Source organism: Physeter macrocephalus, chromosome 14 (assembly GCF_002837175.3).
Source record: "Physeter macrocephalus isolate SW-GA chromosome 14, ASM283717v5, whole genome shotgun sequence".
NCBI lineage: Eukaryota > Metazoa > Chordata > Mammalia > Artiodactyla > Physeteridae > Physeter > Physeter macrocephalus.
Genome location: NC_041227.1, coordinates 115,607,322 through 115,632,017, shown reverse-complemented (window position 1 = coordinate 115,632,017; position 24,696 = coordinate 115,607,322). Strand labels below are relative to the sequence as shown.

Here is a 24,696-nt window from a genome sequence, read left to right as displayed (position 1 = left end):
GCAGGCGGACTCTCAACCACTGCGCCACCAGGGAAGCCCAGTGTATTTATTTTTAATCTCTAAAAGATGAGCAGCAGTAAGAATGCATAAAAAGCTATGTTCTGTCTTGATGTTTTCGCTCCTTATTTTAACCACAGAAGATACATTTTTTTCAACATTTAGAATTTCCCTCCTAGAAAAATAAAACTGAGTTTATTTTCAAATTTGGGACCTCATGTTCTTGATGTTATCTGACAAAATTTTAATTGAAGAAAAAAAAGCTTTGTTTTTATGTCAATCCACATTTCTGCTTTGACTAAAACCCAGCCCCAAACCCGCAACTGGTCACAATTCAGAGACTAAGGATTAAACAAATCAGCCCCAACGAAACCCACCATGAGAGATCATAAATGGCAAAAGAAGGGTTTCTTTTACAGCTCATTGTTCAAAGTAATGAATTATGACTGAGTTTGGTCCAAAAAATTAGAGTAGTTCTTTTCTGTTGCTTTTTCCAAGTAAGATCCAACAATAATAGTCATTTTTAAGACAGATTCTAGAGGACCCCAATTTATGCAGAAACTTAACATTCTTAGCCCTAACAGAGCTGCATTTATTTTAACTTGGGATTCCATAAGGATCTTTTAGTGCTTTAAGTCCCAAAGGCTCTGTTTTAAACCGAGCAAGAGGATTAGAAAATAAAAAAATCTCAGTCCCTAAAACTCTGAAAAATTCATGGGGTACATTTCATCGACAAGTCAGAAAGGCTAGCCCCGCACACAGAATTGAAGTTATTACTTACATGATTTAAAAAGTAACTCATTTGGAGGAGTTAGGAGGTTAAAGGTGGCCTGAATTGTATGGATGAACTTTTGAGGAAAGTTTTGCTTTATCTTAGAAGTTAAGATGAAGTCATTTTTGCAATTCCTTCTTATTTCTATTATTCAAAACTATCCTCAGGGGATTCCCTGGTGGAACAGTGGTTGAGAATCCGCCTGCCAATGCAGGGGACACGGGTTCGAGCCCTGGTCCGGGAAGATCCCACATGCCGCGGAGCAACTAAGCCCATGCGCCACAACTACTGAGCCTGCGCCCTAGAGTCCGCGAGCCACAACTGCTGAGCCCACGTGCTGCAACTGCTGAAGCCCGCGTGCCTAGAGCCCGTGCTCCGCAACAAGAGAAGCCACCACAATGAGAAGCCCGCGCACCGCAACGAAGAGTAGCCCCCGCTAGCCACAATTAGAGGAAGCCCGTGAGCAGCAACGAAGACGCAACACAGCCAAAAACAAATAAATAAAATAAATAAATTTTAAAAAAGAAAACAAAAACTATCCTCAGTTGGATAGGTCAGTTTTTATTGATTGAGCCCAGACTTTGCTATAGCCATTGAGCAAGGACAAGCTACATTTATTGAAATGTGTCAATGCTCTAAAAAGACTGAATAGCAACTCCCACAAACTGCAGCATTCTTTACTTACAGCCAGCTGACGGCTCACGGGCCCAGCCGCTCCGCGGCATGTGGGATCCTCCCAGACCGGGGCGCGAACCCGGTTCCCCTGCATCGGCAGGCGGACGCGCAACCACTGCGCCACCAGGGAAGCCCCCTACTTCATTCTTAAACCACACTAACCTCCTTGAAAAATAAAAAGTTCCTATTTTTATTTTTTTCCTGAAGAAACAAGATTGGATCGGGAGCCAAAACACTATGCTCCATGATAGTCATTAAATCCAAATCCTTTCATTTGTGAAAGGACACTATCCTTTCAAAGAATACTCTAACATGATAGTCAATCGTAGGCCATAACCTTATTTCAGTTTACTAAATTTAAAAGTAATTGTAAGTGCACAAGTATCCAAATACTCTGGCTTCTCTCAGCAGTCTCATTCTTAGTGGACAGTTTTCACAGGGCCCCAATACACCATTTGTTCTATAACCCCTGAGGGTCACTGAGTACCCCTTGTGCTCTCCTTATAGTTGAGAAACCCTATAAATGTGAGTTTTGCGGAAGGAGTTACAAGCAGAGAAGTTCCCTTGAGGAACACAAGGAACGCTGCCGTACGTTTCTTCAGAGCACTGACCTGGCTGAGACTGGTGAGTTCATGCAACACCCGTTCTGCACATATTTAGTGAGCATCTGCTGTTCTAGGTGGTAGGATACAATAGTAGACAAAAATACAAAAAATCCTGCCCTCCTGGAGTTTATATTTTCATAGGGAAAGACAGACTAGAAACAAAGAGAATAAGTACCTTACACAATAGAAGGTAGTAATTGCTATTGAGAAAAATAAAGCAGGTACTGGGGGCTGACGGTAAATACGGAAAAACATCAAAGAGCTGACATTTTAACAGACTTAAAAGCATAAGGAGAGAGCCCTGCAGATAACTTGGAAATAGCAAGTGCAAAGGACCTGGGGCTTGAAGTTGAAGAAGTAGAGATAGCCCTTTGTGGCTGGAACAGAGTGAGTAATGGGACAGGAGGCCAGAGAGGAAATAGGAAACCAGATCTTATCAGGCCTTGTAGGCCATTGTAAAGACTTGGATTTTTCTCTGAGTGAAATTAAAAATCTTCAGAGGATTTTGAACAGAGAGGTGACATGATTGGACTTCTCATTTGAAAAAAAAAATCACTCTACTTGCTACTGAGAATAGGTTGTATTTGGGACAAGATTAGAAATTGGGGAGTCCAGTTAGAAGGCCATTGAAATAATTCAAGCAAGAAAAAAATTGTGTCTTGGTAATGGTAGAGGTGGTACAAAGTGTTTTAACTCTATACAGTGTAGTTTAAAGATAGAACCAACAGGATTTCTTAACAGATTGATGTGGGATGTGATGAAGAATGCAGTTGCCATTAACTGAAATGGTAAAGATTGAGGGTAGAGGCAGTGTGAGGGGTGGCTAGGGCACAGTCCATTAAAACCAAAAGGATTTTCTTTGCACAAGGCCCCCAGATCATGTACTTGTCAACTCATATGATTTATTGTGATGCTTATATTTGGTTCTGGGAATTTCATATTTTATTCAGTGTTTTGAATTACATGCCTAGTGACAATTGGTTGAAACACTGGATGTCTTTCCATGTATCAGTTGTGTTTTTATTTCCTTTCATTCTTGAGTTGAAATAACCTGAAACTTTTTTGTGTCACATCTCTGCAGTTGTCCTTTGACCCATATAGTTGACCATCAGCCTGGTTCTGCAGCTTGGATTGTCTGATATTTTTGTTTACTTGAACCAGTTGCTTATTTAGAGTAGGTATAAATCCTCGTGGGATTTGGTGTTTGACAGCAGTAGTTGCAATTGAGTAGTTTGAACATTCTAAAACAGAAAGATTACAAAAAAGTGACAGAAATAATGTGAAACTCAGGAAAAATGGAGTGCAAATCATGAGTAGTTTAACTGTACCCGTTTTGAGTAAGAGGAAACTTTTGTTTTAGATAAAGCCTATTTTATGGTGTTAGGAGCTGGCCAACTGACTTCTGTTGGTTTGCACTGCTTCTGCTTTTTATCCTGATGGCATCTTTAGTTTTATCAAGGAGCTGGATTTCCTCCTTATTTCTAAAAAGAAATGTTTACTCTTAAAAAAAAAAAAAAGGCACCTAAAACTTGGGTTTTGACGTCTTAAAGCAACATGCTTAAGGTTAGTCAGGCAGTACCTGGGCATCTTTACTTGAAGTTCCATATTTCAGACAATAGACAAAGCTCTTACTGTGAGAAATTCTCAAGTTATGAAAACCTATTATGTTCCAAATAGAATAATTGATATTTAAAGCAAGAAGGATTAATGAGAGCAATTAATCCCACCTGTTCATTTTATTTTATTTAATTTTTTACATCTTTATTGGAGTATAATTGCTTTACTATGTTGTGTTAATTTCTGCTGTAAACAAAGTGAATCAGCTGTATGTATACATATGTCCCCATATCCCCTCCCTCTTGCGTCTCCCTCCCACCCTCCCTATCACCTGTTCATTTTAGAGGTGAGGATATTGAGACTCATAGTGATGGGGCTTCCCTGGTGGCGCAGTGGTTGCGCGTCCGCCTGCCGATGCAGGGGAACCGGGTTCGCGCCCTGGTATGGGAAGATCCCACATGCCGCGGAGCGGCTGGGCCTGTGAGCCATGGCCGCTGAGCCTGCGCGTCCAGAGCCTGTGCTCCGCAACGGGAGAGGCCACAACAGAGGAAGGCCCGCGTACCACAAAAAAAAAAAAATTCAGTGACTTACTTAAAAATCACTAGAACTTTTGTTGTTTTCATGATTAGCTATTTTTTTTATTTTCAAAGACATATTGGGACATAATTCACATACCATTAAACTCACCCTTTTAAAGTGTACAATTCAGTAGTTTTTAACATATTCACAAAGTTATACAACCATCACCACTCTAATTTCATAACATTTTTGTCACTCCCAAAAGAAGCCCTGTACCTATTAGCAGTCACTCCTGTTCCCCCTCTCTCCAGCCCCCCGCAAACATTAATCTACTTTCTGTCTCTGTGGATTTGCCTATTCTGAACATGTCACATGAATAGAATCATATAATGTGTAGCCTTTTATGTCTGCCTTCTTTCACTCAGCATAATGTTTTCAGGGTTCATCCACGTGGTAGTACTTCATTCCTTTTTATGGCTGAATAATATTCCATTATATGGATTCATTGCATTTTATCTATCCATTTATCAGTTAATGGACGTTTGGTATTTTTCCCACTTTTGGAAAAATGGCTTAATTAGCTATATATATTTTAAAGGTTATGTATTATCTAGTTAGCAAAAGTAGAGTAACACACATACTAATAGGCACATACGTATATGTCTTGATTGTCCTGGAAGCAGAGGAAAAAATTGAGTAAAATATCCTCTATGAACAGTAAGTTCAAAATTACTGATTTTGAAGTAAGGTTACCACCTTACTTCCCATCCCCATGACCTTTTTTAGGAATTTCATATTAGAAAAGTATCAAAAGAAATGTTTTCACTATCTTCAGTGGTATAAGGTGATTCAGGAAATACTGAAATACGGAGGTTGAGTTAATTTGCATTTTATAGGCTGGTTTGATGGATCCATGCAACACACTTTAAGTCTCAGCAAAAAAATAAAGGGTTAACTAAGTCAGCAACTCTTGATTTTTTTAAAAAACAAATATGTCGTTATGGTGGCTTCAGGTTAGAAAATGTATAAAGTCACAGCTTAATCAAATATAATAAATACTGCATGTCCTGTCTATCGTTGATATTTCAAATAGTTCTCATGATTTTTCCTGAAATCCAAAATATAAAGAATGTTTACTCAAACACAAGCCAATCCTTTAATTATTGCCACAGCTCCCTACGTGGTTTCCATTTCTGTTTCCTTCTTAAAATTGGGAGTCCCAGTCTGGACATAGTGTTCCATTTTGAGCCTGACCAATATAGTGTCACCAGTGGTACCTCCCTAGCTTTTATTTTATTTATTTATTTTTGGCTGCATTGGGTCTTCGTTGCTGTGCCCGGGCTTTCTCTAGTTGCAGCGAGTGGGGACCACTCTCCGTTGCGGTGTGTGGGCTTCTCACTGCGGTGGCTTCTCTTGTTGCTGAGCACGGGCTCTAGGCATGCGGGCTTCAGTAGTTGTGGCATGTGGGCTTAGTAGTTGTGGCTCAAGGGCTCTAGAGCGCAGGCTCAGTAGTTGCGGCGCACGGGCTTAGTTGCTCCGCGGCATGTGGAATCTTCCCGGACCAGGGCTCGAACACGTGTCCCCTGCATTGGCAGGCAGATTCTTAACCACTGCGCCACCAGGGAAGCCCCATCCCTAGCTTTTAAAGTGATGATGCCGCACTGTGGATGTGGCACTTATTCATCAAGGGCTTATTGTAAATTGAAGTGCAGCCTAGAGTGAGAGCCAAGCCTTGGGACAAACCTGCCCCAGTCAGGAAGCAGGCCTTTATGGAAGCAGAACAAATGAAAAGGCCTTGGACTGGAGACCAGTCTGCAAAAGAAGGTCGTGCTGAGCAACAGGACTTCCGGCCTTGCTAATCATTTTCTTTTGTTCAGATGGCATGCGATGGGTTCTCATGTGCCAGGCTGTGTGTCAGAGCTGTTTATAAAGATGAGTGAAGGTTAAGCCCCTTCCCTTAAAGTATTCACAGTCCAACAAGGGACCGGGTACTTGATCTGTTAATATAAAGGTCTAATAGAGATACATGTGATAGTGTTACTTCAGTCCAAATTTTTATACCAGACATCATCAAGATACTCTAATTCTGTCTTAATGGAGTATATATAAAAAGAAGAATGAATATAGACGACCACAGATTTCATTTTCTCATTAGCTTGAACCTTATTCCAGAAAGGGACTAACAGCTGGTATAGAGATTCATTTAGCCTCATTTCACACAAATTATGAATACTTGGAGTGGGACATATTTTTGTATGACAATGAGTTCTAGTAATAACAAGATTTTTAAACTAATTGAATAATTATATTTATTTATGAATCTAAGAGTCAAAACCTTTTATCTTCATTCTCATTGTTGCGGTTGAGATAATACAAGCATGAGAGTTTCAGAATAAATTTCTATTTTTACCAAATAACAGTCCAAAGAAAAAGCTTAAAATGTTTTAAACGTCTGTTTTCCCAACAGATTATTAGAAAATCAATACTAACTCAACAAGTAGTATGCATCTACTTGCTCAAAATGGCAACAGTTTTATGTAACTTTTTTGTTAGAACCTGCCTTGCTCTTTGATAGCAGTCTCTTGTTAGACAATTCTTATTGCATAATAACACCCCTTTCTTCCACTCTCCATCAGTTACTGGCTGGCCACACCATAGAAGAGACAGGAAGAAATGCCTCTTATTTGAGATCCATTTAACACTTCAAGATCTAATGAAGGATTTTGAACAAAAACAAAAACACAACGAATTATATAGTTAAATCTGCAATCACTTTGAAATAGAAATGGCATCATGCAAACAGTTAACTAAAACCCAGACAAACCATTAACATTTTTGCAGAGATTAAAGGTGGTAACCTATTCTGTAATTTTGACTTCGTATGAGTTTTATTATTTATTTTTTCAACATGTCATTAAAATCATTTTGCTAATGAAAATGGGTATATCCACTATATACTAGTAGGCAAGTAACATGAAGGGGAATTGACCCCGAATTATAGTCCTACTCCCACTGTGCTCACTCATGAACCAAGTGTGCAAATTGTCCCTTGCCACCGTCCCATATTCCCCACACCCACCCCTTGCAACACTAAACGGCCAAACACCACCCAGGAACGGATTTCCTATTTCATCATTTAAACCTATTATCTTGTTCCCTTACTATCTTGCCAAACTGGTTTCCCTCCATTTACATTCTGAGATGTGATGTGGCAAGATAACAAGTCTAGACTATTTGTATAAATACAGTTGGGTCTTAAAGTTGAAGCAGAGGACCAAACGCCAAGTCCTCTTTTTTCTTTTCCCCCTTTCAGTGTACTGCCTAAACTCCTTGTAATCCCAAAGAGATTGGCTTGACTCCAAAGCATTTCTTTGTGTTTTAAAGGGTGTTCGTTTAGTACAGCAGCTGTCCAACAACTGCAAGGCACAAGACTGAGAGTTTGGGAAAGAAAATGAGAGTATACCATAGTCAGTTGAAACTTTAGCCTTTGCCTAACTTGCCAATTAGAAAACACAGTTAACTCAGTAAAGATGAACTTAATCTCTAGAATGTGTTCACATGTACAATGAGGATTGGGATCTTGGAGCTGATATTTTGAGTGAAAGACCCTGCGGGTGGGTGTGGGTAGATGGCAGCCCTCTAGATTAGTAGTTTCAGAGGATTCCTTTCAATCCATCCAGAGTTGTGGAATATGGGAAGTCTCCACCCTTGCCTCAAATTATCAGTCTCTCCGTAATCACTCCAGAATTTTATCTTTTTAAATGTCAGGCATTTGGTCACTGATTTCCAAAGTAAGATTTACCTAGAAATGACTGTCATGACAAGCTTGGTGAGTAACCAGGGATAAAAGATGATGTTATCTCTGAAGGTTGCCGTTTAGTGACATGCCCCAATTATGTTATTTAGGTCAGTGTATCCCCGCTTTAGCCTCCTTCCAAATATAGAGTATATAGAGTGTGTGTCCTCAGAAAGATGCTTGTGGTAATTGATGGTGGCTTTGGTAAAATGTAGGGAGATGCTGAGAGCCAAATGGGAAAACTAAACTGGCAGCATAACGCTTGCGCTAAGTACTGGGACTGACAAACAGATCTCTGGGTAATGATGGGGCCATTAGAGGAGTAACTAAAAGACTAAATAAGAGTAGTGGTAAAATGGGGATAAAGTTAAAAATTCCCAAAGTACTGTTTTTCATTCTTGTTTCACTATAAATCTTTTTTGATAATAAATACATGGGGCAGGCATGGGGGTGGGGGAGGACCTTACCTGGCTTTAATCCTCTCGAAGTTGCTGGAACCAGAATGAATGTTCCTGGTCAAAGCACAAACTTAGCTGCCTCTCTGATGCTTCTAAGAAAAAGCCTCCTTCTAACAGCCTCAGGAACTTATTTCAAATCCCAGGCCTTTGTCTTTCATCTCTCTGCTCTTGGGGCTCTGGGTAGTGCCACATCTGGTGGTGGTTTGTGTGAAAGGAAATAATATGTATAATAGTTTCCTGTTTGGTCATTTAAACCTATCCCTGTGCTGGACAGAATTTAACCCACTTCACTCAACAGCAGTGTTCTGTCACTAAAGTGCCCGTTATTTACAACGATCGGTCAGCTACAGTCGCAGTGCTTTACCACTAGTCCCAAAGCTGCCCAGTTCCCTTATTCGGACCTTACTGTTTTCATTTACGCAAATAGTGTCGTTATAGCTTAAACTGGAGGCTGGGATTTATTTCTTTAGAGCATAGAATTATTTTTGATAAGAAACTCACAAAGTCTAGTAAATATGGTCATTGTCATCATTCTCTTCTCTTATTCATTTTTGGAGCCATTATTCTTGAATTTTTAAAACCCTGAGCTTTATAATTTATTGTGTAATGACTGGCAAGGACTGTTAAAAAAACAGAACCAAAACCATGCCAATAATAAAATGAAAAATATTTAATACTTTGAATTCTCTCTTTCTGATTTGGCTTTGGTCTCTCACCCTGGCCATACTTGATAGTCTTGCCCTTGAGGTCTTTCTTTCTATCTATCTATCTGTCTATCTATCTATCTATCTATTTATTTATTTATTTATGGCTGCATTGGGTCTTCGTTGCTGCTCATGAGCTTTCTCTAGTTGTGGCGAGTGGGGGCTACTCTTCGTTGCAGTGCGCGGGCTTCTCTTGTTGCAGAGTACGGGCTCTAGGCACGTGGGCTCAGTAGTTGTGACTCGCAGGCTCTAGAGCGCAGGTTCAGTAGTTGTGGCGCACGGGCTTAGTTGCTCCGCAGCATGTGGGATTTTCCTGGACCAGGGATTGAACCCGTGTCCCCTGCATTGGCAGGTGGATTCTTAACCAGTGTGCCACCAGGGAAGTCCCTTCCTCGAGGTCTTTCTTTGTCTTTCGTTTACTGCAGAGATGGCCAGTTTTCTTCTCTCTGGGCATGTCCATTTACGATACTGAATATCTGAGAGACCATGGAACTTGTGACATTATTTCTGTATATTAGAATCTCTTCACACAGCAAACTCTTCAGCTACAGAATGAGCACTGACAATTCCTAAATCTGTGTATGTATTTAGGGGGAAAAAAATCCATTCTGTAAAAATCATCATTTGCTTTTTACTCTAGTCACTTAAGCTGATTTCAATTTCTTCTTCCTTAGAGACATGAGGAATGTACAGATACTTCATTTTAGCTTGGACACCGTAAAATGCTTATGATAAAACAGAGGGAAATGTTTGTAGCAGCACAACATGTTTGCTTAGGGCAGGGGTGAGCAAAATTATGACCCTCAGGCCAAATGTAGCCAGCGGCCTATTTGTGCACAGGGGTTTTTACATTTTTAAAGGTCAAGGAAGAACCAAAGAATATGGAACAAAGACTGTATATGTCCCACAAAGTTTAAAATACTTACTATCTATCTGACCCTTTACAGAAAAAGTTTACTGATCCCTAGCTTTGGCTAGCATCATGTGTTAACATTTAAAGCCTTGTATTTAGAGCAGCTGGTATCTCTGAACTTCAGACATAAACTCTTATTGGGTATTGCCTGCTGTACCAGGCTAAATTGTACTATATTTATCCCAATTTACTATTTAGTTGATTCGATGTTGGCACTATTTATATATTCTTCTAGTGGTTCTCAATTCTTGCTGCATCGTAAAAATCATCTGGAGAGCTTTAAAAATGCTGTTGCCTAGGCCCCTACACCAGAGATCCTGATTTAATTGATGTGAAGCGGGGCCTGGGCATGTGTGTCTTCTATGCTCTTCAGGTGATTCTAATGTTCAGGCAGGTCTGAGAACAACAGACCTATACCACTTAAAGGTCTATTTGTGGATTGACAATTGGACCATATTCTTAGGCAGTTTTTATTCACATTTTTCATTAGAAATATAATAAAGATGCATTATACAAATTGTTCTTTAATTTCAAGACAGAAGTGTCGCTCAGGGAAATTTTAACTGAGACAGTTTTGAAATGTGAAGAGCATATGAAACAGATAATGCAGAGACCAGTAAAATATAATTTAAAAGACAGGAACTGAAAGGAGCATGCTGGAAAAAAAAGAAAAAGAAAAAGAAAAAACCACTCAGAATTTCAATACACAAATCACTGAGTAGATTTCTTGCTGTCTGGGTAAGTGTATCTATTTTCAAAAGTGCTGTTAACATAAACATAGCAGTAAATCTGGGGCACCATCCTTTTTTTTTTTCAAAGTTGTTAAGAAGAATTATATCAGTCTGCAGGTGTCACATGCAGTTACTCAGAATCAGAAAGAAGGCTGATGGGGGTTAGAAGATCTCCATCTATCTTTTTGCAACCAACCACGTCCAGGCTGTTTATTTAATACTTCCTCTTGCTAATGAAGGTACTGGTTGGGGATGGGTCGGGCTTTCCCATGTCGGCATAAGACTGCAAGATTTGAATGTGCCCTGGTGTTGGCTTCACTGACAACAGCAGGTACCCCAGTCAAGAATCTGAGCAGTAATAACAGGTAACAACAGAGTTTACATCAGACCTCTGACACTTTCCCTTCCAGTTTATTTCTTTTTCTTTCCATTTATCAACGTGTTCTTTTCCCTCTTCTTTTTTCATTTTTCCAAACCAGCAAGTGCGGAGGCAAGACACATCAAAGCAGAGATGGGAAGTGAAAGAGCTCTCGTTCTGGACAGATTAGCAAGCAATGTGGCAAAGCGAAAAAGCTCAATGCCTCAGAAATTCATTGGTAAGAATACAACCCTTTTTCCTGCTGTTGTTAGCAGATAGTTTGAATCAGATAACATAGGATGCTTACTACACAGCCCCTTCCTAGTTTAATCTCTGTTAAAATAAGGTAATTGATTTTCCATTGTACAACTTTTATTCTTCAGGATTCATTTTGGTAACTAGAGCAAATGATAAAATATTTTAACTAAAGAATCTTAACTACTGAAGATGGGATTATTTGGTATCCAATTTCTTAAATGAAGTTGGTGTTAAAAATGCTGTTCCTTCCTCTTTATTCCGAATGACATATGTTCCATGAGAAAGTTTGTGCAATTGATACCAGTAAGATGTTCAAGATAGCATTTTTGTAATCTTTTGCAACTATGCTTTACAACTTGTTTCCCTTATCATGCTCAAATTTTTTTCATGCTCTGAACTGTATTGCCATATTTTCTTGAATTTGATTGAGAATTGGTTTTAAGAGAAAGTGGTTGGGAATACATAGATATAAATAACAAGGTTTGATTTAATCATTTGTCTTACTGGAGTTAATTTTTATACCATTGGTTTTCACATTGTCAAAAAATACAGCAAGAATGAGATGGCTAAGAAGTAATTACGTCCATTAAACTGTTAGGACTGCCAAATGGCAGAAATATTGTGTTGAATTCTCCCAGATGTTTACATAAATGTGACTATGATATTTAAAATAGATTGTATTTGTGAAGTAGGCAGCTGAATTGAATGTATTGGTTTTGCTATAAATTGAAAGTCGGTGATATTGAACAAAAATAGTTATCACACGAAAATAGACCTCCCTCAACACCAATAATATTTTAGAAACCTGTCAGTCTGTTTTTCCAAAGCTACTTGCTGCTGCTATTGATTTCTTACTTCAGTCCTTTTGTGTTTATTCTTTTCAATAGCATTTACAGATATCAAGTGCCTGCCTGGTTTTTAAATCTGGTTAAATTTTATTCTGGTCTAGGTAATTTTAAAATTCTGGTCTAACTAGTTTTTTAATTTTATGTGAATTATAGAGATATATTGAAAGAACCCATATATTTCAAAGCTACCTAGCTTGGTTTTTTTTTTTTTTTTAACATCTTTGTTAGAGTATAATTGCTTTACAATGGTGTGTTAGTTTCCGCTTTATAACAAAGTGAATCAGCTATACATATACATATATCCCCATATCTCCTCCCTCTTGCGTCTCCCTCCCACCCTCCCTATCCCACCCCTCTGGGTGGTCACAAAGCACGGAGCTGATCTCCCTGTGCTATGCGGCTGCTTCCCACTAGCTATCTATTTTACATTTGGTAGTATATATAAGTCCATGCCACTCTCTCACTTCATCCCAGCTTACCCTTCCCCCTCCCCATGTCCTCAAGTCCATTCTCTACGTCTGCATCTTTATTCCTGTCCTCCTAACTTGGTATTTATACTTATTTATTTTATGTTGTTTGACTGAGAAGTTATTGTATTCTTTTAGTCACTTTAAGAATAAACTGTGTCAGACTAAAGTTGGTGAATTTCATTTCAGAGAGACCCTCTCCTCTTTCCCATCTTCCCTCTCCTTGGTGAGAAATGTCAGGGGGTGTGTAGTGACTTCCATTTGGGGTTTAGGCACAGTGGACCAATTGTGATTCCACGACATTATCTTAAAACATTGCTCATACCTCTTTTGAGCTGTACTTATGTGAAGAGGTTCTGGCTGGCATACAAAAGGAAGCTTGGATTGTTATTCTATGCCATGAGTATAATTTAATTTGGAGGATGTTTTGACTGTAGAAATGGCTGCAGCTGATATGGGTGGGGAGGAACATGGGGAAAAATGGGAAAGAAAAAAAATGTAAAGTGACTTAATTTCAATCCAGTTATGGTCAATGCATGTTGGTCTAAGAGAACTAAAATATGAGAGAAGGTACTTAGTTCACATAGTTGCCCTAAACCTGTCCTTGAGCTAAAGCCCTACTTAATAAGATAAAAGTTGCTTTGGTATCTTCATGGGTTTAAAAACACATGTTTCACATGTCCAAGTCCGTGCCATTTTGCTTATTGCATAAGGGATCCATTCCATTTGTTTATTACCATTGTGACCAGGGTGTTTTCACTCTTCCATTTCCAGACTCAGGAGAGGTGCTGATCTTGTAGGTACTGATTTCTGTCATCTTCTGAACCATCATGTTCTCTCTGAGATGAAATCAGGAAACCCAGTAGAGTTAGCTCTTGAATTGAGCTGAGGTAGCAACTTCAGGACTTCGGGGCCCTGAATAGCTGGGGGAATTTTTTTTTAATATATAAATTGTGGTAAAGTGCAGTAGGAAGAGCACTGGATTAGAAGCCAAAAGACTGAGGTTGTGATTCCAGTTCAGTCATTTCTTAACTGTATATGTTTAGACAAATCATGTAACCTTTCTGGGCCTCTGTTTACTCACCTGTGAAATGAGTAGACTGAACAGGTGATGAAGTGATGGAGAAGGTCCCTCGCAGCTCTACCATTCTGTAAGTCTGCAAGATGAATTATAAAAGGCAGCAATAATGAGTACCACTTTTTGTTTATAAACCCATATGTATAACTTCAGATAACTTTTTTCTCAAGGTTGTACAGATATGGTATGTTATGTTATAAACCATAGTATATAATTTAGGTTTTTGGGGGGGAAGATGTCATTTAATCTGAGAATCTATAAAACAGCTGCATTAGTTCAACATTTATATATTTTACTTAGTACATTACTACTTATTCATTTGCTCTTTCATCCATTCATTTATCATGCAAATGGTTACAGAGCTCCTGCCATATACGTGATATTCTTGTTCCTGAGTACTGTTCTAATCCTCTAGCGTATTCCCTGAACCTTAAGAGATTTTTTTAAAAATAAAAGAAACCCCTTCAATCATTTAACTGAATCCACATTTTGATAGAAAATAGTAATATCAAGGGCAAAATAAAGGAACATTATGACACTGTGCAGTATATGGGATGAAGTGATATAAAACATATGGGGCTAATGTCTTCCCTCCTTCTCTTCTCTCGCCTATATTTCCTCTCCAAGGCATCATTTTCTGAAAAGATTCAGCTGCCAGGGAAATGGCAATGGGTAAAGTGTGAAGGAAGAATGAGTCACTCCCTTTAATCCTTGTTGACAGTTGCACAGCTTGGCTTCCCTGACCTCTTGAACTATGAGGGTAAAGGTGAAATTATACCATCAGGTCAGCCTGTTACTTTCCTAACAGGCTTGAGATAATTACCAGTAGATAGCATTTTTCATCCATTAGAAGAGGGATGGATTGGATTAAGTCTAAATGCATTTAGAAACACAAAAACATGCCTCTACTGAAGCGTAAGAGTAAAATTAAATTACCCAAGTAGGAGAAAATGAAATCACTTCTTTCCTAGTTCTCCAAGAAATTTTGAATCACTTTCTATAAAATAGGAAATAAATTGACACACATTCATTAGAAATCAGCATCTTTACGTCATCAAAATAATTCTTTTTAGTTGTTCTTTCCAAAGGACAAGAAGACCTTGCTTTCAGCACCTAAGCCCTTTAGGGATTGTCTTTTTTCTGAATCTTATTCTCCTGTTACAAACTTGCTTGACTATGCTTCTAACTAGGCCATCTTCAAATACTTGGCTCAAAATAGAGGCCAGATTTCTCTCCTGAAGGGAGGAGGAAAATGACTACATTTCTGCATATTTCTTTCTCTGATTTTCATTCTTTCTCCAAAAACAGATGTGTTATTCAGACCAAAGTGGTTACCATAGCATCTCCCTATTTTTTAAAATTTCATGTATTATTTTATTAAAGGAAGTTTTCATGTTGAAAAGAACATGAAAAAAGATCTCACTCACCCCCCCACCTCCCCACCCCCCCACCCCCCGTAAACACGTTGTGAGGTTTTGACACTTCAGCAAACACTGTCAGTTCTCCCTGTGAAGTAACTAATGAGAAATGGTCTGCTTTGGTTAACAGAGCAACAGGAAGCAGTTTTAATACCTGTTTCTAAAAGCAAAAAGTATCTTCTCCCATCCCTTCCCAAAGGGCCAAAATCCCTAATCCTATAAGCATCAAAAGTCATAACGTTTTTGAGCTTGAAGGGATATTAGGAACCACCCAGTTAAGTTCTTTTACTAAGGAGGGAAGGGGGAAGGGAAAGATGGAGAGATGCAGCTAGTAGGTGACAGAGCAGGGCCAGAGCCTGGGTCTATAAAGTGCTGCAGTCCAAGGCCTTCCTCCCCCAGAAAGTCACCCAGAGCAGTGCATGTCATGTGTGCTACACAGGAGCTTTGGAAAGGGAAGGGTCTAGTCATTGAAAGCTGGTGGAAGAAAAAGCCTTGACGAAGGGTAGTCATTCTCTCTTAAGGGTGTGTTTTCTTGAGAAGAGATCTGTAGTGACTCCATCAGGGCAGATGACAACCAAATAGCACTTCACGGTGACTCACAGAGGACAAAGGCTTCTGCAGCAACAAAACGTGGTTTCCAGCTCAGTTTTCCTCACTGCCACCCCCATGGGTCTCTCTGTTCTCTCTCCTCCTTCCTGCTTCTCGTTCTGTGGCTTCCTACCCTCTGCCTTCCTCCTCCTGGAAGAGGTGTTAGCCACTTCAGTCTCATTTAGATTGAGATCAGAGCCATCATCATCATCATCAGATATTCCATTTACCCTACTTACCTGCCCTTTTTTGGGGGGAGGATATGTGCTTGGAGTACGAGTAATCGATGATACACTTGGGAAATTGTATGAAGGCATCAGCAGGTACAGTTAAGTGACTTGAAGACTCTTAAAGGCTTAAAGAAAACCCCAGTATTTCACATTACCCCATCACGATGACTGTAACCTCAGAATTGTTATTTTTCTAATGTTCAAATCATTTCTCCTCCTCTTCAAAAAATCTTTCAATGGCTCCCCATCAGAATAAAATCCAAACCACCCAGGCGTTCTGAGTCTTTCACAATCTGTCTCTAAGTTATCTTTTCTAAATGTATCATTTCAGCCGACTAGTCTTTTAATTCAGCCGTAATGAACTACTCCCACTTCTTTGGAATCCTTCTCTCCATGGTCACTGTCTGGAATGCCCTCCCTCCCATCTGCCCCCTAAACCTCCACGTGGTCTACATTCCCATACTTGCCTGAATTCTCTCTCTTCTCTGTTCTTCCTTTGCACTCAAGGCAAGTTTAACAGTCTGCTTTTTTTGATTTCTCTTTTTCCCTTGATTTTTATTTATTTATTTATTTATTTTAACATCTTTATTGGAGTATAACTGTTTTACAACGGTGTGTTAGTTTCTGCTTTACAACAAAGTGAATCAGTTATACATATACATATGTTCCCATATCTCTTCCCTCTTGCGTCTCCCTCCCTCCCACCCTTCCTATCCCACCCCTCTCGTGGTCACAAAGCACAGAGGTGATCTCCCTGTGCTATGCGGCAGCTTCCCACTAGCTATCTAATTTACATTTGGTAGTGCATATATGTCCCTGCCACTCTCTCACTTCGTCACAGCTTACCCTTCCCCCTCCCCATGTCCTCAAGTCCATGCTCTAGTAGGTCTGTGTTTTATTCCCGTCCTACCACTAATCTCTTCATGGCATTTTTTTTTCTTAGATTCCATATATATGTGTTAGCATACGGTATTTGTTTTTCTCCTTCTGACTTACTTCACTCTGTATGACAGACTCCAGGTCTATCCACCTCATTACAAATAACTCAGTTTCATTTCCTTTTATGGCTGAGTAATATTCCATTGTATGTATGTGCCACATCTTCTTTATCCATTCATCTGTTGATGGACACTTAGGTTGCTTCCATGTCCTAACAGTCTGCTTTTTGTGATGTGTGTAACTGTCTCCACCACCACCACTACTACCACACCTCAGATTTCAAGGAGACCTTAGAGGGGAGAATAGATTAATATTTGTCCCATGTTACGTGGCATATTTGAGACATGGTCCGTATTTTTCTCTCTCCTCTCTCTTGGCTACTCTATACTTTGTTCCACCACATAGTATTAAGGATACTAATTTGTAATGAAATTGTGTACATACTACATCTCCTCCTGGATTGCAATTAAGTTTGTATTCTTCAAAACACTTAACATGCTGTGAGGCAAATAACAATAATAATAACAATAATAATAATAATAATAGATCTACCACTTATTGAGTGCTTACATGTGCCAGTACTCTGTTAAGCACTTTATGGACATCATGACAGCTCTGTTCATCAAAGATATTTCTTGAATGCATGCTACTGGTCCATAAGGAACAAAGCACAGTTGCTTTTCTACTGCCTGTGGGAACCATCCCAGCAGAGAGTCTGAAGTCATTGCTAGTGGTGGGGTTGTGCAGCCATCGGCGAGGTAGCAGCCAGGAAACAGCAGTTAATGCTCAAACATGTACTGAGGTATATGGGCCCTTGGATCACATCCTGGTTTTCCATTTACCAGCTGAGCAACCTGAGCAAGTTAATCAACCCGTTTGTGCTTTAGGTCCTTCATCTGACTAAGAGATGATAATTCATCTTAGGTAAAATGAGACAATATGCAAAGTACCTAGGACAGCACTGGGTATATAGTAGTGGCTCAATAACTAGTAGCCATTCTTCTTAGTATTATAGATACGGCACAGTGCTCGGTACTGTGAAGTAGAGAAGCAAACAGGTTAGAGTAGTGGATCTTGTCCCTCCATCCCGAAGGCAGAGGTCTAAATCCACATGCTCAGCTAAGGTCCCTTTTAGCTTTAGGCTATGATTCTGTACTTTCAAGTTGGCACTTAGAAGCCAACAACCATATGCCCTCACCACATCGCAGCAATTCAGGTCAGGCAGTTGCTCAGTTCAGAGTTCCCAAAGCCTAGATGGTAGGGATTGACACCTTTGAAAGGGATCACAGGTGAGGAACGGCCCAACCAAGTAGCCTTGGTTTCTAAACTTAGGACTTGTTGCCATTTGTATTATCATTGGAAGAAAACCTCTAATTCAGCCCGAAGCTTCTCTCATTAATCACTCAAACGTGTGTGGTACGATTTTGACTAGAAGCTCTGTGCAGGTTTGGGAGCAGTTACACTCTTGTGGTTTGAGTAACCTTTTTTATGAGTGTATCACTAAAGAAACGTGAGCTGTTGGCTTTTCAATTACTGTAGCTTACCCCTTCTGAGTTTCATACACATTGAGTCATCGTGTCTACAGGTGACCGATAATCATCTGCACTAATCAAGTTACCGTAACTCGGAGATGAGGGGATCTGATGAGTGCAGGTTGCGTGCACGTGAAGATCTGAGGCTCTCCCATCTTCTTAACAATGAACAATGGTCTGCGTTAACCACAGAACTCAGTCACATATTTCCACTCATCCCGGGGTTGATTTTCCTCTTATTGTTTTGCCTCTTACAACTTCAGCACTCAGCTGTTTTCTGACATGTGCTGCAGGTGGTATAGATTATGAAATTGTAGGCCTAGTTAAGTAAAACCAACTCTCGGGAGAAGAGATAAAAACAGAGTTTGTGATGTGTCTGCCCCACCTCGGAAGCTTTATGGGAGCCTCTCTGTTAGGCGAAAAGATAAAAAGATTTCCAGGGACCCCTGGTATTTGGGGAACTGAGTAGAGCCAGCCACACTGGAAAATCATCACTAACCTTGAAAAGGCCAGGAAACCAAAGTTCATCATTTCTGTGTCACTTTCAGGGGAATGAATATTTGTGACTTTCGACAGCTTTCATGTTCTCAGTCTCGTTCTTCCAAACAGCTCTAATCAGAGACTTATCCAATCTGGCAGTTGAAAAGTAGAACCGTTGATTACTTTGGCAAAGGTCTACGTTTCTGTTCCTTTTTATTGAGTTGCCAAGGTACGGTGATTTTCTGTGCATATTTTTTCTCTCAGGTATTTGTCTGGAAACTGTCAGGTTGGCCTTAAGGTAGTGGGGATACAGGACAAATCCATCTGATTAGATCGGATCTTTTAGCAGGTCTTTTTGTCTCCAATTTCTCACTGTTCTGGTCCATCTGACACATTGCTGTTACATTAATATCCTGAAAATAACATTTTGACCACAAGCATCTCTTGCTCAATGCGGTTTGTAGAGGTTTGCCGTTTGTCCAAATCTAAACCCTACGGTTGGTTATTCAGAATGCCCATCATTTGGTCCCACCACGTGTTATCTTTTTTCAGTATCTCCTAAAATGTTGGAGGCAGGGCTTCCCTGGTGGCGCAGGGGTTGAGAGTCCGCCTGCCGATGCAGGGGACGCGGGTTCGTGCCCCGGTCCGGGAAGATCCCACGTGCCGCGGAGCGGCTGGGCCCGTGAGCCATGGCCGCTGGGCCTGCGCGTCCGGAGCCTGTGCTCCGCAACGGGAGAGGCCACGACAGTGAGAGGCCCGCGTAACGCAAAAAAAAAAAAAAAAAGTTGGAGGCAAAGTGCCAGGAGGCTCACAGAGCATTTGAAAACCTTGATCCACATGGCAAGAAAGTTATTTTCTTTTTAGTTCTCTTTCAGTCTTCCTGATTACACCAAGGAGAAAGATTTAGATGTAACTAGATGTTAATTGTCTTCAACACTAATCACACACTTGGTAATCTCTATTTTTAGCAAAGAGAGAGGGGATCTTTGTCTCCAGGTACTTACAGTATCTGATCAAACTTTAATAAATTGCTATGTTTCGTTGTCTTTATTTTTCATAGTTACCTTCCATTTGTGGCAAGTGATTCTGTTTTTCTGTTTATGTTAGTGATATAAAGTTTCCTTAAAAAACAAATTTCTTCAGCAAAAAAAGAAAGGAAGGAAATGCGAGCCGATTCAAACAAAATTTAAAACCCTAACATTTACCAAGTGCTTTCCATGTGCCAGGCACTGTTCTAAGCGCTTACCAATTGAGGTCGGTACAATTATTTACCCCCATTTTACGTGAGGACATGGAGCCATAGACAGGTTAAGTGACTTACCCAAGGTCACACAGCTAGTCATGATGAGGCAGCATCGAATCCACACCATCTGACTCTAGAGTTCGTGCTCTCAACCACCGCACCACCCTGGGGTATGAATCTTGCGGAATGTGGAGGACTAAGTGAAGTTTGAGAAATACGTTCTTCCACACTTCTTGATATTGCTCTAACCAGACTCTCTTACTCCTCCCTGCCCATGTCTTGGATGGTCCCACGTGTCTGTCTTGCTTCATGCTCCTCCTTCAATTAGGATATCTCTTCTACCGCTCTGAAAATCGAAATCCTACCAGCTCATCAAGACCCTTCTCAAACTTTAGGTTTTCCAAGAATGCTTTCCCTTGCACAAGTACTCCTGAATTTTTTGCGTTCCCATAACGCTTAAATATACAGTTTGTATATTTACAAACCACCCTGCCCTTCCCTTTTAATTCTTTCTACAGAAGACACGTCACCCACCCTGCTTAAACGCCTCAAACATGGCACTTAAAATAAAATCAAAAGCTTCCATAGAGCAAGGCAGCCCTTTCTCAACTTTTAACATTTATTTTTCTCCAATTCCACCTAGCCAAGTCTTATTTCTCTCCCCCTAGGTTGGAGATACCTCAAGAACAGAAACTGGTTCTTCCAATCCTTTTTGTTTTCTTGTGTTTTGTCTTCCCTGAAGCCTTTGCTGTATGGCAGTGACACGTTCTGGAACCACAACATGCCTAGGCAATGTTAGGGAAGAGAGAATATGGTTTAGCAAATCTCTCAGAACCCAATGTCTATGGAATGAAAAAGCATCAGCAATAAACGTCAGCCTCACCTCCAGCCCTTGACACATCTTCCCCACTTTCTCTTGCCTCTACCAGCCACTCACCATTGAGCACATCTGCCATCACTGAAGATCCCGCTCCTGCCTTCCCTGTGGCCTTAGAGCCTCTGTTTTCTAACACACAACACCCACACGCCCTGAAGGTGGCTAAACTCTGTTTTCAAAATTTCTCAGCAGTGTGACATGTGAAGTGGGAGAGGGTGACCACAAGTAAATTTTTCAGTTAAGTGTGAGATAAGTCCTAATGATCACATATGTATCAATGATACATCTTTTCAAGCAAAAGCAGACCAACACTCTTTATGAAGAGGACAAAGATCATCATGATCTTTCATCAAGAAAGCCTTTCTAAAACTCTCTACATTTGAAGCTCTTTTATTTAAATCTCAGTCAGTCTGATAACTGACGTGTTTGGGAAGTGGTAAGTTGGAGTTTTGGGGGCTATTTTTTCTGCCTCTGCAGCTATTTAAAAAGCTGCCGAGGCCAGAGCATCCCCACTTTTTGCAGCACTTCCGGCCCCCGGCTCCCTAGTATTACAAGCAGAAAAGAACAAGCCAACTAAGAGTTCGGGGATTGACTGTGTCTTCAGAGTTCATGAACAATAGAAGTGCAGAGGTCCCCATATGCTCCTGCACGCTGACAGCTGCCTTTCCCCCTCTTAAGCCCCCTCCTGCTGTTCTCTTGCTTCTTTTCTCCAGGGTTCCCTTCTGGCATGAGCAGTGGAAACAACTCACATTGTAGCCTCAACTTAGTGACATCTCTGACTCTCCCTTTTGCCTGCTGGTTTCAGTTATTTTGACTGTCCAATCATGTGCTGTCAACCACTGTCCCCTGAGACTTCAACACCCGTGTGGGACCATTCTGCCTGGGCTGCGTGTTCTTGAACAGGCCACTTGTCCTTCCTCACTTTTCACGGACTCCAGAAAATAATAATTTTACAAACTCTCTGCCTTGGTGTTGTTCCTTTTGTCACTCTTTCTTTCCCTTGTTCTAGGTGAGAAGCGCCACTGCTTTGACGTCAGCTATAATCCCAGCTATATGTATGAGAAAGAGAGTGAGATGATCCAGACCCGAATGATGGACCAGGCCATCAATAATGCCATCAGCTATCTTGGTGCCGAAGCCCTGCGTCCCTTGGTCCAGACACCGCCTGCTCCCACCTCAGAGATGGTCCCAGTTATCAGCAGCATGTATCCCATAGCCCTCACCCGTGCCGAGATGCCGAATGGTGCCCCCCAGGACCTGGAAAAGAAGAACGTCCAGCTGCCAGAGAAGAGCCTGCCTTCTGAAAGAGGCCTCTCCCCCAACAACAGTGGCCACGACTCCACGGACACTGACAGCAACCATGAGGAACGCCAGAATCACATCTACCAGCAAAATCACATGGTCCCTCCTCGGGCCCACAATGGGATGCCACTTCTGAAGGAGGTCCCCCGCTCTTATGAACTCCTCAAGCCCCCACCCATCTGCCCAAGAGACTCCATCAAGGTGATCAACAAAGAAGGGGAGGTGATGGATGTGTACCGGTGTGACCACTGTCGAGTCCTCTTCCTGGATTACGTGATGTTCACCATTCACATGGGTTGCCACGGCTTTCGTGACCCTTTTGAGTGTAACATGTGTGGCTATCGAAGCCACGATCGCTATGAGTTCTCATCTCACATAGCCAGAGGAGAACACAGAGCCATGCTGAAGTGAAGAGCTGGGCCCAGAGGTGATTCGCACCTGAGCATTCAACAACATTTTTAAAAGCTGATAATACCCCTCGCCTAGCAAATCACTCTCAAAGCAAACTCAGTTCCAATCCCCTTTCCATGCCATTTTCGTGTCCAAAGGATCACGTTCACATGGGCAGCAGAGACATGCTGTCCCCATTCAGAAATTGTTTGCAGATATATCACGTTACTACTTTTGTGAAACCTTTGTTTTCCCATCAGGGACTTGAATTTTATGATATTTAAAAGCCAATGAAGCATCTGGTCATTATCTTTTGCAGCAATAGACAGGCATTCTTTGGAGTCTGTTGCCAGCCAGAAGAGTCCCCTGGTTGTGCTGCATGAGACATTGTTTCTGAGATACATCAGCCATATGTGGAAAAGACTTTTAGCCATATGCCCAGGTCCACAGAGAAGAACTGCTGACCAGCTGACCTTGCTGGGAAGCCGTGCCCTTCTGCACTTCACACAAGACTAAAGGGTTAGGATATAAACCTTCCATCGCAAATTATAGTCTAACAATAAGGAAAAGAACAGCCATGAAATGTTACCAATAACTGAAGGCCCTAGTCTCCAAGCATCAGGTCCACTTCTTATCACACAAGCAAAAACAACCCAAGTTTTCCGATGGCACTTCTGCTTCTACTCTTTATCCTCCCGTCTCCAATTAAGAGCTGCTTTGGGGGCTTCCCTGGTGGCGCAGTGGTTGAGAGTCCGCCTGCCGACGCAGCGGACACGGGTTCGTGCCCCGGTCCGGGAAGATCCCGCATGCCGCGGAGCGGCTGGGCCCGTGAGCCGTGGCCGCTGAGCCTGCGCGTCCGGAGCCTGTGCTCCGCAACGGGAGAGGCCACGGCAGTGAGAGGCCCGCGTACCGCAAAACAAACAAACAAACAAAAAAAAAAAAAAAAAAAAAAGCTGCTTTGGGTTAAACCATTCATGCATAGGAGAAACTCTATCTCAGAAGAACTAATGGTTTAAATATAGACTGTCATGGGAATTCCAGGAGGTTGTCCACTGTGGGTGATGGCATCCATTTCCTACTGTCTCGATTGGCAGGCTTGGTTCTGAGGGGGGAGATTGTTTAGCAGCACCACCGGGGATGCAGGGAAGGAGGAACAACCACCTGAAAGTTTTTCATCTCCTTCATGGAATATTGGTGTACAAACCCAAAGCACACTTGCCAATGATTTTTTGACAAAAAAAAAAAAAAATACCAAAGAATCCTGCAAGTATGACTTAGCCTCCCCCTCCCCACAGGAAAGGAACCGAGGATGCCCATGATCAGAGCTGAACTTCAGAATGGAGTGAGGAGGGGGGCACCTCTGCTGGCAGGATATCCTCGATCAGGCAGGTCGGGGGGGTCCCAGCCCGCCATTTTAAATGGAGCTGTTGTATTCCACAAAGATTCCTGGAAGTCTGATCTCGGTTCTGCAGATGTGTCGGTCATCTTTATCGTTAATTATGGGAGACATGCTATCAAGGAAAAGTGATGTAATAATTGTAAAATTAGCACTGGAATGAGGGTCACAAAATCTGTTTGCTGATTCCATATTTGCCACTACTTAGCCAGATGACTTTGGGCAAATCATTTAACTCTTAAAACTAAGTTTCTTCAACCATAGAATTAGGAATGGGATTTAGATGTTCTCGAAGTTCCTTTACAGCTTTAAATTTATGTGATTATGCAGTAACCACAATTATTTTTTTAAACCTCTTAATGTATGGGTATTAAGCAGAAGAGTATGTATATGAATATATGTTTCACATTTCTTTGGTGTGAAAATGGAAGTATTGTTAAGTTTTTCCTTTAACCACTGAGTTGTGGTGTCAAGAGGATGGTGAGGAGGAACAAAAAACAGGAAGGTATTTTGATCTTGCCCCAGAGTGTACATACAAACGGGCACCTGCAGCTGCTTGCCAAAG

General features: G+C 41.1%; 1 protein-coding gene and 1 long non-coding RNA gene across 2 annotated transcripts in view; one reads left to right on the top strand and one right to left on the bottom strand.

Moving 5' to 3' along the window:
- IKZF3 (IKAROS family zinc finger 3) overlaps nt 1-23,151 on the top strand; it is an 84,620-nt gene extending 61,469 nt beyond the window's left edge. Inside the window, exons 6-8 of the mRNA XM_007112534.1 lie at nt 1,952-2,068; nt 11,207-11,323; nt 22,053-23,151. Of these exons, the coding sequence (XP_007112596.1) occupies nt 1,952-2,068; nt 11,207-11,323; nt 22,053-22,756 (938 nt within the window). The 3' untranslated portion in view covers nt 22,757-23,151. The remainder of the gene's footprint in view (nt 1-1,951; nt 2,069-11,206; nt 11,324-22,052) is intronic.
- Nucleotides 12,743-14,735, bottom strand: LOC114487755 (uncharacterized). Its single transcript, XR_003683123.2, has 3 exons — nt 14,673-14,735; nt 13,743-13,815; nt 12,743-13,497 (listed from the first exon to the last, which is right to left on the bottom strand). It is a non-coding gene; the product is annotated as an uncharacterized lncRNA (long non-coding RNA).
- Nucleotides 23,152-24,696: the final 1,545 nt, after the last annotated feature.